General features: G+C 38.6%; 1 protein-coding gene across 1 annotated transcript in view; it reads left to right on the top strand.

Annotated features, from left to right (window-relative positions):
• Window positions 1–17,806, top strand: part of LOC115429085 (membrane-associated guanylate kinase, WW and PDZ domain-containing protein 2-like) — a gene marked incomplete at its 3' end in the record, with an annotated part of 206,325 nt that overhangs the window by 185,765 nt on the left and 2,754 nt on the right. The window contains exon 3 of the mRNA XM_030148334.1: window positions 12,544–12,663. Coding sequence (XP_030004194.1) covers window positions 12,544–12,663 — 120 coding nt within the window. The remainder of the gene's footprint in view (window positions 1–12,543; window positions 12,664–17,806) is intronic.

Below are 17,806 nucleotides of genomic sequence, written 5' to 3' on the forward strand. Positions count from 1 at the left end.
CATTAATAGTTTATTGGTCTATATACTATCACAAAAATGAGAAAGTGGAAATCTGTACATTTGATCCATCATCAGTGATGAAAACAGCTGCTGTTTCACACCCTGAGGAGTTATGATTTCATCTCTAATTAGAAGTCAAGCCAAAGCCCTTCATGTCTGTTGTTTCTATGATCTTTTGGATATGACAGCATATGGTTAAATACGTAATAGAATTAGAATAAATCAGAGAAGTTGCATAGCAGCTACTTCATCCATGTTATTCTGTTGTGTTTACATGGCTCATTTTCAGTACACCATGAAGAAAGGAGTCATTTCAGCAGTGTTAGTGATATTTGTACACATCTTCATCGAGTGCTCTATTTAGTCATTTTACCTTGGGAAAGGTCAATTAATTGTGTCCGATTATGTTATTTACCGATTAAGCACATTACCCTGATATGTTATGGTATCTGGAGATAAGAGATCTTAGGTCATTTTGAATGTAAAGATTGATTTATGCCGATGAATAATTAAAATGTTTCAATTATTACTATTATTTATTCATACAAGTTATTAAACTCTTAATCTTGATGTCACATCTGGTGAAAATCAGATATACTCACTGCAAGCTTGAATATATCTTCAGCCCATTTGCAGAGGAGTCTCTTTGACAAGATAGAACATTATCAGATGCTACACCCTGCTGCTACACATGATGTGTTTTGGCAGGATTTTAAGGCTTCTGCTCCAGGTCTACGTAGACATGCATGCTTGGATAAATTAGATCTCATGCAGCTCTCCCTGACCTTCCTACATGAGCTTGCACTAACAACATCAGTGATTTTTCAGACCATTAGCCTCCATACATTCCAGTATGTGTGAGTGCTCCTTATCCTTCTGAGACCCTGCATTCACGTATGTGGACAGAACATTTTAAGTTTCTTGTGCCTTACACATTGTTCTTCATAAGTTATCATCGTGTCTTGTGGAAACTACACAATCAGTGTAAAAACAGCATGTAGGCTAGTGGACAAGCTACAAAAGCTTTTAAGATTTTACAGCTGAAACTTTTTTATTAAGGCTCGATAACATTTATAGTTTGATATAGTTTGTAAATGTAACAGACTCCGCAGTCATGTCCAGGTGTTGAAATAAACTGTGCCATTCCATCTTACTTGTTACACATCTTACACATCTTACACATCTTACACTGCTATCACAACACTCTTTTAACCATACAAGAGCACAAAACTTCGTTATGTCAAATGCTTCATTACTACTACTTCGTACTGATCCCAAGTAGCAAAGTGAATCTAACAATACAAATTCAGGTTGTTAGAACTGGATTCAAGAGAAATGTTTTCCTGAAAGTGTGAGCAAAAAGTGACGGTATTCCTCCTTCAGTGGCTACTGTGAGCTGACAGTCAACAAGAAACACAAATAAATATGACTTTTTTTCTTTCTTTTTTTTTCATTTTATTTGTTTATTAAGACAAGGACAATGCACAATATACATTAACCTTCAAAAGGAGAGATGTAGTGTGCCAGGTTGTAGCATTAGTACTAATTTCCACCTGTAGTCTCTGTACACTTGTTAAAGGGGTTATACTGTATTTGGTATTGATATTCTAAACAGTCAGTAGCAGGGGAAAGTTGGGTTCCAGAACACACTGATGACTACCCAAACCACTGACAAACTGATGCTACAGATCCACAGACGATATCACTGACTGAATTAAATGTGAAGCTCATCATTTACACACTTCTGTATTATGGTATTGTCAGGTCTACTTCTTCAAACGTAAGCTCAAGACACATGGTCAAAAAACAAAACAGTTGTTGTATTATTTCTATATGCTGCATCAGCTGACACAGAAAACCTTAACTGTAAAACCAAAAATCAGATCTATTTTCCATACGGTTTGTGATTTCAGTAGCTGCATGAAAGACTTGTTTGTAATTGTCCGAATGAGATCAGAACTGTCACACTGTAGTCTGAACCACAGATCAACAAACGGTGAACTTGTCTGCGGTAACTTTATATCTTTAAAAGGTTTCTCATTAAACTTACAGCTAGAGAAGAAATGTTGAAATGCAAACTTTAAACTTCATTCTTTTACTTAAGAGCTGTGTCCAGTGGTGAAAACAATGGAAATGCATCAGCGTTGGCCAGTGATTGTGAATACATTTATGGTGCCTGTCTGCAATACAATACATTAACATCTATGACAACTGCCAGAACTCTTGGTTCTAAATGGTCTAATGATACTTTTAGGTAACAGTTTCTAGTAGAAATATTATATTAACCTCCCTTAAATCTTAAGAACATAGGTGTATGTGTTTGACACGGCCGTCTTTGAACATTATCATTCAGCAGTGTGGATGCTCACAATGTTATCCTTATCATTCTTAGTGCAGATGGCCTTTCAAAACTAAGATCTTTGTTACCATGGGAACAGTCTACTAAATTAACCAGTGGCAACAAGTGATAAAAAAGAGGAAAATATAGGTCATAACAAAGATGATCTAGAGAGAAGATTCTGATCTTTAGGTGTAAACACATCGTGGTATTTGAAGAGAGACCAGAGCTACAGGGGTTGGACAAAATAATGGAAACACCTGAAAAAATCAACAAAATATAATTTAATATGGTGTAGGTCCGCCTTTTGCGGCAATTACAGCCTCAATTCTCTGAGGTATTGATTCATACAACTTGTGAATTGTTTCCAAAGGAATTTTAAGCCATTCTTCAGTTAGAATACCCTCCAACTCTTTTAGAGACGATGGCGGTGGAAATCGACGTCTTACTTGAATCTCTAAAATTGACCATAAATGCTCAATAATGTTGAGGTCTGGGGACTGTGCCGGCCATACGAGATGCTCAACTTCATTAGAATGTTCCTCATGCCATTCTTTAACAATTCTAGCTGTATGGATTGGGGCATTATCATCTTGAGGTGAAGGTGTTTCCATTATTTTGTCCAACCCCTGTAGTTGTGTCTAAATGGAGTTCTGTGTGAACTTACTCCCATGTGGTGAAAACAGTTGATTTCGTAACAAGCTGATGATCTGTGTGATGATCTTTAACATCTTATCCATATACTAGCAAACTATGGTGCCACGTGAAAAAATCTAAAATGAACAAAATGGTAATTTTGTGAGACAAGCCACAGCTTGAGGTGTCATCACAGATGCCCGTTTACTGAAGCTGCAGTTGTCACCAAACATGTATGTTCGTTCATTTTCCTCATTATTACTGTAACTGGAGTTAAAAAGTACAAGCATATCAGGAATCTCTTCTGCCATAGCAGAAAAATTTGCTCTGCTGCACCATGAAATTCTTGTATGCACTAGGTGAACACTGGGTGATGTTGGAAAACTGATACGATTGGCTAACACTGATACATGTGACCAAGACTTCAGCCAATTAGTGGCAGATTAATTGTTATGTTTCCACCACTGGTAAAACAGCAAAGACTGAAATCTTCCCTCATTAATCAGATTATATTTAGTCATAATTTGTAGTTTGTGATTTAATATTGTTATGGTACAAGAAGAAGAGTCTGTATTTTCTGAGTTTACTCATAGTTTTATCATTTTTTGAGTGAAACTAATGTACAGATGATACACTGATGTGTTTTTTCCATTCTTCAGAAAATGTTAAGGAAAGGAGATTTTTAACTTGTTAAATGCCCCCTGCTTCTGCATTTCCTCTTTTAGTACCTCTTTATCTCTTCATCAGCCATCTCTTCTGGTCTCTCTTCCTCTTGTCTTTGCTTGTGGGGAAGGTGCAGTCATCAATATCTCAGACGGTGTTACAGGCGGTCCACCGAACACCTCCTGGAGGGCAGAGCTATTAATGGAATTCAGGGGAGGGTGGCAGAGGGCCAACAGGCTGGGGGAGTATGGTTCATTGCCTGGCTTTTTCCAATCTATCCCACATTACTGGCTGTCAATAAGCAGGGGAACAACTCACAGTCATTCCCTCTGAACTTGACTGAACTCGAAAGAACCTGAAATCTCATTAGGTGGGGTTGAAGAAAACGAAAAATCTCTGCACTTTGGTCAAGAACCAAGAGTGAAGTTTTGTATCAAGGGTTTGCCAGGGAAACAAAACAGTCTCGGTCGATATAGTTAGATTGCAAAGGAGAGATATTAACTTTCATCATTAGTTCAGTGAAAACAGCAGCTCGCTCTACACTCCCTGCTCAATAGACTTTATTACTGCATAAATGATATGTAATCACAGCTGATTAAGACCCTACATCATCAGTGAAAACAGTGAATAAGCACATCGCCACAGTTGTAGACTCTGAAGGCAAAGTGCAGTGAAAGCAACTTTGGGTGCTGTGGTGCGGCCGTGCACGGTCCTCCATCAGTCCATTTGGCCACAGGCGGCAGCCAGGCGCTGAATGGCAAACTAATCCATCGCTCTAATGCAAGGGCATTACAGCTGCCCGTCACTTCCTAATTGGCTAATGGCTAGATTAGGATGGTTACAATAGGCCATGCTGACACTTATTGGCCAGTCATAACAGAGGGTTTAGGGCATAAAAGGACAGAACCTGCCTTTTACATCCGGCTGAAGCTTTTGTCCACAACACTGACCTGCTGTAATAACACAGTAAAGGATGCTCTGGAGGATAGGAGGTAGCTGGCTGACTGCAAGCACTGTTTCACCTTTATAACTCTTGTTACAACACAACCAGGCCTGAGTTTCTTCGCTCTAGAGACATGATAAGATAATAATAATCCTTTTTCAATCTGCACTTATGACCCGCTGGAAGCATGTGGTGGTCTGTTTACCTGCACAGACACTGCCCTCAGCCTCTATTTTCTTATTACCCTGTGTGCCAAAGGTAAACAGGGTATTGTTTTTGCTTGTGTGCGTGTGTGTGTGTGTGTGTGTGTGTGTGAGTGACCACTTAAAGTCACCAACACATACATCAATCTCAGTACATCTATTGACGAAATGAATATCTGGAGCCCTTTAGCTTTTCCTGGCATCTTAAAGTCAACCATTTGTCAATATAAACAACACTTTCCGTAACAGCTACAATTTATGGGCCCTGTAGCATTCCAATAGACAGAACTCCTCCTATGAAAAACCCACTGAGTGCTGTGGCTTTGTCAAATGCACCAAAATCTGTTTATAATTCTGGATAGTTTATTAGTTTCCTCATTGAATATATGTGATATACAACTTAATGGGCTTATAGTCTGCAGCATTATTCTTGAACTCGCTAAGGCTGAATTGGTTGTTTGTGTAGTTGTGACTGAAACATTAATTAAATATGGGGTGTGATTTGTGTAGAACCATCTGGCTAAAAGACCACACGATGGGGTCTTGAGTTAGAATCCCGGTCCACAACCTGAATCACAATCTTGTTGCTTCCTATAAAATCTAGGTGAGTTTCAACAAAACTATAACAGGTTTTCTATTAGTTATTTCTCTGAATTCTGTGGGTTTAGTTTGTGTGTTGGCTTTTGGTGTTATCTAATTTGAAGTTGCACTTTCATGCATCTTTTTTTCATGAAAATTATCACAATATTGACAATATCTACATAAAGTAAACATAAATCCTGCACATACAGCTGCCGTGTTTCCATTCATTATCCAGTGTACTTTCTCCTGTCTGATATTAACAGTGAGATTCTGACACTCTAATGCCACGTTTCCACTGTGTGGTACCAACTTGACTCGACTCAGCCTTTTTGCATTTCCAGTAGGTAAAGGAACCTGGAATCTGGCACCCGGTACTATTTTTTTAGTTGTTGCAAAATGGGTGAAGAGATACTAAAATGTGATGTGTAAACATTGCAGACCACTGATAGGTCAGAGTTGTCTGCATCATTGCGTCATCAATGCACAACCCACCATTTATTAAAAAAAAAAAAAAAAAAACAGATTCGAAAGTTCACAGTTAATATATACTGGTAGGCTAATCCATGATGACAGCCCGCAAAATGACACCGTGGTCGGTCGAGGAGGTTTCTGTCCTTGGTGACTGATGAACAGATTCAGCGTGAGCTTGACAGGGCAACATGAAACAAAAGGAAGCTACACGCAGCGTCACTATGACAACCAGGTACTCTAAAGTCTGTAGTATCCCATAATGGAAATGGTCTCCAGGAATAGTACCTGGTACCTGAGTCAAGTCAAGTCGATTCGAGTCAAGCCGGTACCATGTAGTGGAAACGCTGTATACAGGATCTGCATAAATCAGACTCACAGCATTTTGAGTTCAGAAGGCAGACCCACAGTTGACCGATGTAAGGAATTCTTCGTTATTATTTCTTCAGCACCACCAAAACATCACATTACACAGACTCTACAGCTAGTGTGGACAGGCACTAAACAAAAGTATCACAATAAACTCATCAGCCTAGTGACCTTTGCGGCCATATTCATTCTGCAAATCCAACGTGTAATGCCAAAACCCACGCGCATCGCACTCTGTAATTACACTGATAAACAGGACGTTCCAAATTTTAGCTCGGCAGGAAAGTTTTGTCAACAGTGTTCCTTATATTTTTAACAACATGATCCGTACAGTCCTCCCTCTTTTCATCTCAACTGTGGACAGGCTTTAATCTGTTATGAAAATGAAGCAGCAACAACAAGCTAAGGTATAAACTTAAGTTATCTCTAAGGCTGGTTCAGTTGTTAATGTATATTTTTTACATGATGTGGATATGTGCATAACACCGGACCGGTCCATCTTCCAAAGGTATCTGTGCTGACCTCATAAACTGGAGTTTTTAAAAATCTTTACTTTGGAAAGAAAAAACTGTTTATGTGCACCTAAAATACTTTGTTTTGCAAAATATCCACATTGTTGCTTCCAGGCAATGAAACACTTATCTTTTTTTATATGAGTCTTTTGAAGGTTAGGTTAACCTATAAAATAGATCCACTGAAGTATATTTCCAATGTCAGAGCAAACCTTTTAGTTTACTCTGTGCTTAAAGAAAGAGGGACATAAACACTTTAAATAAGTAATTCCAACAAGCTGCTTAGCTTTAATGTCCACCTACAGCTACAGCAATAACAGTTAACTATGTGTGGAGCTGTAGTTATTGAATTCATTTAACATCACCACCGATTCTCTGTACATTAGGAAAAAAACTCACCTGTTGATTTACTCTGACACAGGAAAACTGTAAATCTCTTTCACTAAGGTCCAGTTGAGTTTGTATTTGTTTGTATTTGTTCCAATAAAGTCCATACAAATGACAGACCTTCAGTGGTTTTAATTCACTTACACGACACAAGTGACATCATGTCTCAAACAAATGAATGTAAAATGTACAACTTTTCAGAAGTTCTATGAAGTGTCAATTCTTCCTATTTTCGATGTTTTCCAATCAGGTGTTTGTTTTGATTTTGGTCAGAGACAGGTGTTTTTTCCTCTCAGAAATAAAAACTGATCAGGCTTTGAGTGGCAGCACAGTGTCATTTTTACCAAACATCAGGACAGAACAACTGGTAGAAAGACGAGGAAGATTATGTCCTATTTCTCCCTCAGACTGTCTCTCTTTGTTTTCTCCGTCCCTGAGCTGCACCCCTTTTCTATCCGTGGTCTTATATCTTTAATAAATACAAATGCACTTTGTCTTGTATTGCGGTTTGTTCCTCTCTGTATATATTTACTAAATGTGCCATTACACACAAGTGGTGCTGCTGACAGATACATTAGAGACAAAAGTTTCCGTGTCACTTCTGATCTTCTCATACATTATGTTTTGAGTGTTTTTTTTTCACCCGGCTACATAACTTAATGGAGATTAAATGCTCATGGTGTAATGATTTCCACAGGGTCTTTGTACTAGCATCACTCCTGTCATGAATTCACGGTATAATCTCACTCTTGCCTCAGGTTATTCTCTGACTATAAGTCCTTTGTTTTAAAAAAGGCCAGTGTTTCTGCTTTCCAGAGATTGTTCAGGTCCCTGTTGTGCCTTTTTCTTATTGCCTACAGTTATCCCAGGTTTTACCCAGGCTCAGGTCATGTTTTTAATGTTCATTGTGTAAAGTCAAGCACAGAGGTTGTACATTAAATACATTGTGTTTGATTTTCATACAGATAGCTTAGAGATGTTTTAATGTATTCTGTTGGAATACTAGTCTCAGTATGAGACCACTAAAGCTGTTAGCTGTGGCCAGGCCATGCAGTAATGATGCTCAGCTGCACAAGTGAGAGTTGCACTTGTGGCCTGTGGTTGTGGAGTTGAATCTGGCTCGAGGGCATAGTGGAAGGTGTAGGCTTCGAGAGCCTCTGCCCACTCTACGTCTCATACATCCATGCCACTTCCTGCCTCTTTTCATACATCCCTGTTTCTACCTGTGCTACTACTTCCATGTGAGTGGTTCTTTTCATTTGATATTTTCTTCTTTTGCTCAATCATTACTTCTGAAAAGGAAGAGCAGGAATAGTTATGGCGAAAAACAAATGACCTGCTATTCACTAGATCAGTATAGTACCCATGACCTCTTTTGTTGCTACTAGATATAACAGAAGCTGCAATAAAATCATATTATTATTTCTGGATGTATTATCATGCTCCAAGGCTACAGTATGAGACTCTTTAATGGTTCAGCTGTAGTAGTAGTAGTAGTTAGGTCCATTAATTTACTTAGTTTGGGAAGTAAAACAAGAAAGTTTAGATTTTTTTTCTTTGATCAAATATAATTGTGATAATAAAGTCATGATATTTACAATAAAAATGAGCTCCAGTGATGATATTCATTTATTTGTCCCTATATTCTTATCATCCTTAATTAGTAATTTGCTCTCTCCAGAAAATGTCAGGAAATACTGAGGGAAGTACCCAGTACAATTTCCCAGAGGCAAATAGAACGCCTTCAAATCACCAAGTTGAACAGAAAAAAAGACTTGACTTTCAATTTGACTTTGTTTGCCAAATGAGATTTGCAGCTTTTCTTGCATTAGTGAAGTGATTTTTTTATTACTATTATTTTAGAATGATGAACAAGCAGTTTTAAGACATTCTCTGGGAAATCCCATTTGACAAATAAAATTAAATTAGAGTTAGCAAAACACTTGATGAATAATAACTATTTTTGTTCAGCTCTGTAACAAAGCACAGTGTGACAAATGGAGCTGGAAAGTGTTTCTGAGAGCTTTTAAGGTGCTATAAGTTATTTATATTTTATTTTAATGTTTTGTTCATTGTCAACAACCTTCACCAGACCATGCCACATTCCTAAAAACTGCCTCTTCTTTGCAGAACCCAAAGATGAGTGTGTTTTTTCCAGAGGGTGTCACTGTGCTTAGACTCATTGTAATATACCATAACCTACTAATGCTCATACATCTGCCTTCATGATGAATATGATCTAGTTCTCCTGTCAACCTTTAACAGAAAATGACAGATAGAAAGGGTGTCTGTGCTACACTATTTATTTATAGTCACAGCTTCCCACACTCCAGAATTGGCCCAACTCTTTTCATTTTCAGATTCAAAGCTCCTGCAGGATGCAAGCACAGTGACAAAATGATGGATGCAGTATTTAACCATAATGGGTTTCCCCATTTTCTCTAATCAAAGCTTCATAAATAACAATTATATGCACAAGTTTTCTAAAAATATAAAAAGATTATGTTTGCATTTTTTTTTTTTTTTGCTTAATTTTGAGAACCACTGACTTGCAGTGAAGGATCATGACCCATATACAAAGGAGTGAGAATGGAGAGGCATTGTGTTGCCTCCTTTTAGAGATTGTCACAGGAGAGTAGTCCCCACCAGAAGATGTTGCTAAATATAGATTTGTAACATCAAAGGTCCTCTTTGAAATGTGTGTGCGTGCTGCTCAGTCAGTAGCTCTGCCTGTGAGTGAGGGTAATCTGACGAGTACACAAGCCCCCATGCAGACACACACAATCAAGAAAGTCTCCACTGGTGGTGCAGCAAAAAAAAAAAAAACATCCACTCTCACAGGTTTTTGAGCAAATAACAGTGTTCCCTACTGCTCATTTGCTCTTATAAGCTCTTACAAATTACTCAGTCAGCAGGTTCCAGTTTGATGTTTTAACTTTGGGGCTTGTCATCAGTACATTTCTGGAGCTCTAAGAAATGCAAACGGCGTGCCACTTTATTTCATATGATAGTCATGTTTGACAACTTGATTGCTTCACAAGGAAATTGACTTCTAGCAAAAGAAAAAGGGGTGTAAACAAAAAACAGAACTCACCCACCACAGTCTACATCAGACAAGCTGTCGCATATTTTAGTTTTTCCATTTACAGACCAATGACTCAGTATAGTAACAAGTCAGCTTCAGAAAGGCTCAGGCAGCAGTTTCATCTGTCAGGAAATGTTGTAAGTAGTAGCAAAGCTAGCCAAACTATCATGCATCATTTGTCTTGCAGTTCTGGTTTTGTCCTTTTATTTTTACAGTTATGTTTCACATGTTATGTTTTATGTTTTGTTATCTTAGATCAATGAAGGTGTAACACCATGAATTGCATTGATTTTGTGTCACGTTGTGCAGCATGTCAGCTTTTGGTTTAAAAACAAAAAATATATTTTACAGAAATTAGCTGTAGGAACCTTTTATTGCACAAATACTTGTCTACTGTGCATCTGGTTGTGTTGTTTGTCTTTTCTGTGGTTTACACTTCATCAGGAGCAGGTTTGAGTGCAGCATCATGGCATGATGTACAGGGTGGGGAAGCAAAATTTACAATGAACATTTAGTTGTTTTTTCTCAGCAGGCACTAAGTCAATTGTTTTGAAACCAAACATATATTGATGTCATAATCATACCTAACACTATTATCCATACCTTTTCAGAAACTTTTGCCCATATGAGTAATCAGGAAAGCAAACGTCAAAGAGTGTGTGATTTGCTGAATGCACTCGTCACACCAAAGGAGATTTCAAAAATAGTTGGAGTGTCCATAAAGACTGTTTATAATGTAAAGAAGAGAATGACTATGAGCAAAACTATTACCAGAAAGTCTGGAAGATACTATTAAAGAAGAATGGGAGAAGTTGTCACCTGAATATTTGAGGAACACTTGCGCAAGTTTCAGGAAGCGTGTGAAGGCAGTTATTGAGAAAGAAGGAGGAGACATAGAATAAAAACAATTTCTATTATGTAAATTTTCTTGTGGCAAATAAATTTTCATGACTTTCAATAAACTAATTGGTCATACACTGTCTTTCAATCCCTGCCTCAAAATATTGTAAATTTTGCTTCCCCACCCTGTATTAAAAGAAAAACAGAAACTTTAAAAGCAATCGGATGCATCCATTATCCATCGTAATCTGAAATCTTGAGTTATGGCCAACAACATGTTTGTGAGGTCACAACAAACTTGACCTTTGGTCCTCAAAATGTGAACATTTGTGTCAAGTATGAAGACATTTTCTCCAGGCATTCTGGAGATATCACATTTATAAGAATCAACCAACATGAGATCGCTGTAACTTTGACCTTCAACCTCTGGTCAATAAATATGTTTCGTTCATCTTCGAGTTGAAGTGAACATTTGTGCTGAATTTTAAAACCTTGTGTCATGCTGTTACTGAGCTATTGTCTTTTAAATGTAATAAACCCTCTCATAAACATATCTAAAAATACTTATCAGCCCCTTTAAATGATCGCTCTGTTTCTGAGTTTAGAACTTTTGTCACTTAATGGAGTGTCTGATGGTCATTAGTCTGTCTGTCCACCTACACCGCTGCACAGTAACCTCACAGCATCTTTCACAGCCTTGGTTATCGATGTGGGAACAATGTCAGATGGTCTTTAAAGGCAAATCGCCCACACACCACATATCAGAGGTGATCAGCAGCACAGTTGTTCCCCTGCTGACTTTAAAACCCACAGATGGACACTTTATATGCCATAGTGAGGGTGTAACAAGTGTGCTTTACAGGCTCCTCTTTTAGTGAACAACCCTCGCTCAGATGTGAAAACCCATTCAGCACCTTGGGGGTAGAGTGCCACTGTGTTATCACAGCCGGGATCAGCTTTAACAAGTCTAATTAGCACACGGTGTTTAGGAAGTCATTTGTATGTCTGTTAAACATCATAAATATTTTGGCACACATTGTTTTCAGTAACTGTGGAGATGATTGTCATGTCAGCTGAACTGTACTTAAAAATCCTGGTATTACAGGACATATTATTTTTATCACTCCTGCATTGCAGTCGAATGACAGAGCTGCAGCTCCTGTCAGGGAGTCCTCGACATGCTGTCAGCTCCATGCAAATTGACTTGATTTCCCCTCTTGGTGTCCAAATTGCATCACTTAGCTACCTAGCCACTCCTGTGCTTGAAACTCACTGTTCAAATATGCAATCCAGACCATACAGGAAGGAAAAGGACAAAACAGGCATAAAGAGGGCGCTTAATGAATGAATTGGGCCAGGGTCAGTGTGTCTTAGCTCTGGTGTGTTCTGATCTTTTCAAAAACACTGACAAAGACCCTCTCTCACTTAAAGTCTCCTCTCATTCAGCAGTTATGAGGAGTTCACAGCTCCAGCAGCTCTAACGGCGGCTCCCCTCTCTCTTCTCTTATCTGCTGCAGGCACAACCAGGCAGCCCAAGGAAGGAGAGGTCCCTGGGGTGGATTATAATTTCGTGACCGTTGACCGGTTTATGGAATTGGAGAAAAGTGGAGCCTTGCTAGAAAGTGGAACATATGAAGGTAAGGATTTAGTTAAGTCACGCTTAACAATGCGTGTAATTGTGGTCATCCCCTCTTTGTGATATTTCACATTTTTTTCTGGAATTTATGGTTTAGTGTGGCATGCCAGACGTTTTTCTATGTGAGTGACAAAGTTTTGAATGGATGTTGAGATGGGCTCATCACTCTCCGTCCATACACAACCTTACACACTCGCTAGTATGCAGCCCGTCCATCCATCTTTCGGCTTTGTGGAGACAAGAGTGTCATCAGTCATGGAAGACTGTGAGAAGAATCCTCTGTAAGTTCTGAATGAAGAATATTCACACATATACATCCAGGCGGTACCTTTAGGTTGGCTCTCTATTGCCTCGGCCCTTGAGCCAGAGCCGCAGTGGTCCTTCACTTGACTAATCAAAATAAACAGACACTCTCTATCCTCCTGTGGTCAGACCAGCCTGAGGCGTAGATTTCTAAACTACTCAAAAAACACTCATCCTGCTCTGCCCGGCCACCTCCACCTCTCTGGGGACCCCTGCCATTACAAAGATAACACACAGCAGCTGACTTTTCCTCTTTCCCACCTGACTCCAGCCTCTGTCGTCTTGCCGCCGCTGCAGGAAGGAGAAAAAAAAAAAGGCAAAATTGCAGATGGCCAATTTAACGGTCGGGTGCCAGAAGCAATGTTAGATCCTTTCGGCAATGGGAGCCTTGCATCACTTTCACCGGACGCCTTCCGCAGGGAGGGAGATAAAGTTTGTTCTGCATAGTTGCTCAGCCCTCATTCCCTGTTTTATATATTTAAATAATTTAACGGCCAATTAGCTGTTGAAGAAAGGGAGAGGGGTGGAATTTAGAGAAAAGGCTGTAGGGAGAATCCTCTGGCTGCAGAAATGTCCAAACAGTTCACAGGTTCAGGTTGTGATACAAGTGTCCTTGACTGAAGTGATGAACCCTCATGTACCATTAGTGTGTGCATTTAATCAGATTGTGAAAAATAATCTACTTTCACTAGAAGAAACCGCTAATATGCAAATATTTTTTGTTATAATGAATGTTGCTCAACGTAGAAACTGTTATACTATGATACTACAGGCATATGTTATCCCTGTTGGTTTATTTTTTCATCTTTGTGTGAGAAATTATTTAGTTTAGTTTTTTTTTTTTAACTCTACAATACCCATAGATTTCTAATGGTGCCTTAGCAGATTCAGCAGCATGATTCAGAGTGTAGGATGCAAAACTCCACAGGGAAGTACTTTCTGCATTAATCCTGCAATGACAGAGGTGGGAAGGAGCAAAGTACAAATATTTCATTACTGTGCCGTATTTTACTTTCTTTCTTTTTTTTTTTTTCTGACAAGTTTTTCCTTTTACTCTCTATATTTTAACTCTTTATAGGCCACTCATAAAATACTCTGAAGTCCGAAATTTCAACCTCAGTGTGCTATTGGAGGACATAACCGGACTTCATTACTTTTGTGAAATCTTTAAAAAAAAGTTTATTGTTATGTAGAAAACCAAGGTCAGTGAATTTACCACCTGAAAGTGGCAAAATTTTTTTATAAATACATAAATTAAAAAAAAAAGAAAAAATCCAGGAAGCATATATAAAACTAGAAGCACTCGGAGAGCGCAGACCTCCGCCAAGGCTGATCAGTGGCCCCCCCCGTGGGCCCCCCCACCCCCGATCACCACCAAAATTTAATCATTTCTTCCTTATCCCATTTCCAACAAACCCTGAAAATTTCATCCAAATCTGTCCATAACATTTTGAGTTATGTTGCACACTAACGGACAGACAAACAAACAAACAAACAGACAAACAAACCCTGGCAAAAACATAACCTCCTTGGCGGAGGTAAAAATACTAGAAAACATGTAAAGGTGTTTTAGAACATTACAACATTACTTTTCTACCATTAGGACCAACATAAGTACTGATCCAGACACCTGTCCACATCCACATTCCTCCTTTGAACATCATTCCTTACATTAGTACCATTACTTCATCGTACCTAATAAAGCAGGTCCACTCACTGTTCATGCAGAGGTGGACCTTACAGACCCTGTAGACCACATTGGACCTGAAATTGTTGACTCATTGTCCTCACTGTAACTGTTGCTGTCACTGTCTTGTAATGTGTGCAGAAATTACCAAAAATAGTCACTTGCCCGATAAAGGGTTAACACTAATATCTATACTTCCTACTCCTTACATTCTCAGAGGGTTTGTTACTTTAGATTTGATTTCTTCAAAGGGGGATTTTTAATTACTTCTCAGCTCATCTACACAATGTCAAATCCAATTTCAAGCTCTGTGGCTGAAACAGTAACACAAAGAAAAGGCTACCATGACAGATGTCGCAACGTAAAAGATGTAACAAGACAAAACAAACAAGAGAGGGAGACTTCACCGCACAGAAAAGGTGTTGTTTATTTAATGAGATACTGGACATATGAGGCTCAGTAGCTTGCAGAGCTTCTACTTCTGTATTTTTTCTACTTATACTTCCATAGAACATTTTTGTACAAGTATCTCTAGTTATACTTGAGTAATGAATGTTTGTATTTTTGCCACTGCTGGATAATGACCATAAATCCAAAAGTGAATGTGATATTGTCTGTAATTTTATTGCAATTTATTCTTTTTTTTTTTTTGTTCATGTTTTTTTTAGCCAAGGAGATGATTACTGTTTTCCAAACCAAACATGGAAGGAGACAGTAATGCATCTGAATGCTGAATGCCATTTAACATAAAGAAGGGGAGAAAGTTAATCCTAAATTACTGATTGACAGTTTCTTTTCTGCAGAACATAGAATGCTGAATTTGTATATTCTCTTATATTTTCATGTGTCTGTGAGTCTATTTTCTTCTTCTGTATGTGTGAAAAAAACAGGGGAAAAGATATGAATTACATGGTAGATGCCAAACACACACTCACACTTATTTTCAGGTAATAATACACCAACAGAAACGTAACTGTGATGATAATTATATCTAATTAGTGCAGTTAGATGCCCCTGAATCTTACACACTGAACCTTAAAAGGTGTTCACAACAGAATGAACACAACTCGGTAATTAGGTGTTTTGTAGTAACCTGCAGATCTCAAAGTTTACTTCTCTTCCAGAAAGTCACAAGATATTTTTGGCTCATTTGCTACCCGTTTGCACTGATTATTAAGCTCAGATTGCTTTACTGTTTGTCCATCCAAGCATAAACCACCCAGTATTGTCTGCAGAGCCTGACCAGTCAAATGAGTGATGATATGAGTGATGATATCAGCACATCACAGATATATCAATATCTTCGTGTCTGTTGACCTGTAATTAGCAAAGAATATGTAGATATGAGACAGACAAGTTAGCAACAACATTTACATTACCTGGTTTGTGTACCAGAGAGCGGTGACAAGTTTATTTTCCCACATGAATTATATCTGTGTCAAAATCCTTTCATTAAACATTAGATCTTTGTGTTCTGTTTTTTGCCCTTATTCATCTGTGTCTCAGGATACTGTTGGGATTCTAGACTGAAAACACCAAAGCTTCCATGTGACAGTCTTTTCTTCACTTATCAAACCTCAAAGTGTAGTGTTCCGTGATGCTGTAGGGTTATTTGAGGTCACCCATGGAGCGTACCGTTTGCTTTCTTCTCAGAGCCAAATCTTCAGCTCATTAAGGCTCCAGGATTTGTGTCTGTGGTTCGGGGGCCCTAATCCCAACAGTCACCGTAATCTTTTTACAGCTACTCTCCTCCATTTTTTAATGCTGCCTTCATGTTTTTCCACAACATGAACATGACGTTTCAATAGGTCTTTACGCTGCACAGGGAGTCACCAGATGCTGTTTTTTTTTCATCTCTTTTGCTATTTTTCATTTCCGTAAACTGTCTGCAGTTAGAGCCTAATACTCAAGCCAAATGCATTAGAATAATCTCTGTGGATGGTCATACATGTCTTGTCCTTATTTATTTATTTTGATTCCAGGCACAGACACCTCAGTGGGTCTGAAAAGAAAACTACTATAAGCTAATCTACTAGCTGACCTGCTGCATTGAACAGTACTGCAGACGGAAACTATGGCTGACTTCTGTCTCCTCTTACTGACTCTGTGTTTTACTACAAAGATTTATTCATCCTTCTCTCATGCTTTTAAATTAAACAAGTCTTTACAGGCCAAATATATTTCATCTTGTTAAACAAAGAAACATCACTTTCGATGATCACTCCATTCGATGCAGTGTTTACTCTAGTACTTGTGTCTCAAGAACAAAATGTTGCAATTATACCATGAAACCCTTCAAAATGTTAAAGTCAAACATACTACTATAGAGTTTGGCTTGATAAAATATCTTCTCCAGTTATTTCACACGGATTCATAGATCTTCATCAAACAGAAAACATGCATCGTTTCAAGTACATGTCAGTTCACCCAGTTATATACTTCCACCACTGCAAAATAAAGGATTTTCCAGTCCAAGCCCCAAAAAGTAAAATTTCAAAGGCTCCGTACTTAAATATCTTTACAGAAGAAAACTCCTACTTATCTGCATAATGTAGAAACTTTGCTGTCAGACCTTTTCGGTGCTTTCAACCTTTGAGAGGAAATATCTTCTAAAAGAAAATCTTGTCAATGACCCTTAATGTTTAAAAACACCCAAATCACCTAACAGGAAGTTATGAGGTTTTCACAATGACTGATGGAGACTGTCAGAGTGACTGGGCGGCTGCCAGCAGACAAACTGAAGGATAGGGAAATGTTAAATCAACATATAAGACTGGAAGAGGCTGTTGACTCAGAGCCAAGTGAAAAACTGCAGTTCCCAGAGGTGCATAGTTGGCTCTGACAAGACATCGAAACTAAGAGGGAAATGCGGTTATTATACAGTCCAAACTCTGCAGAACCCTACATTCATATGCCAAGGAAATGGGTGCATAGTCTGATAAGATTCTAATATGCAGAGAAGATGGAGGTAATGATCAGTAAACAGTGGTGGAAGTTGTAGGACGTGGTATGTTTATGTAAATGGCTTTGTGCAGATCTCAGAGAAGCTTTGCCATTGTTGGACATGGTGGGATCTTAGGCTTAAGCCCCCAGTTTGTGTGTTTACAGATCAGCCGGCTTTGCATGTCAGGTGGCCGGGCACCTCATCTTTCCT

The sequence above is a fragment of the Sphaeramia orbicularis genome, chromosome 12, assembly GCF_902148855.1.
Source record: "Sphaeramia orbicularis chromosome 12, fSphaOr1.1, whole genome shotgun sequence".
NCBI classification, from domain to species: domain Eukaryota; kingdom Metazoa; phylum Chordata; class Actinopteri; order Kurtiformes; family Apogonidae; genus Sphaeramia; species Sphaeramia orbicularis.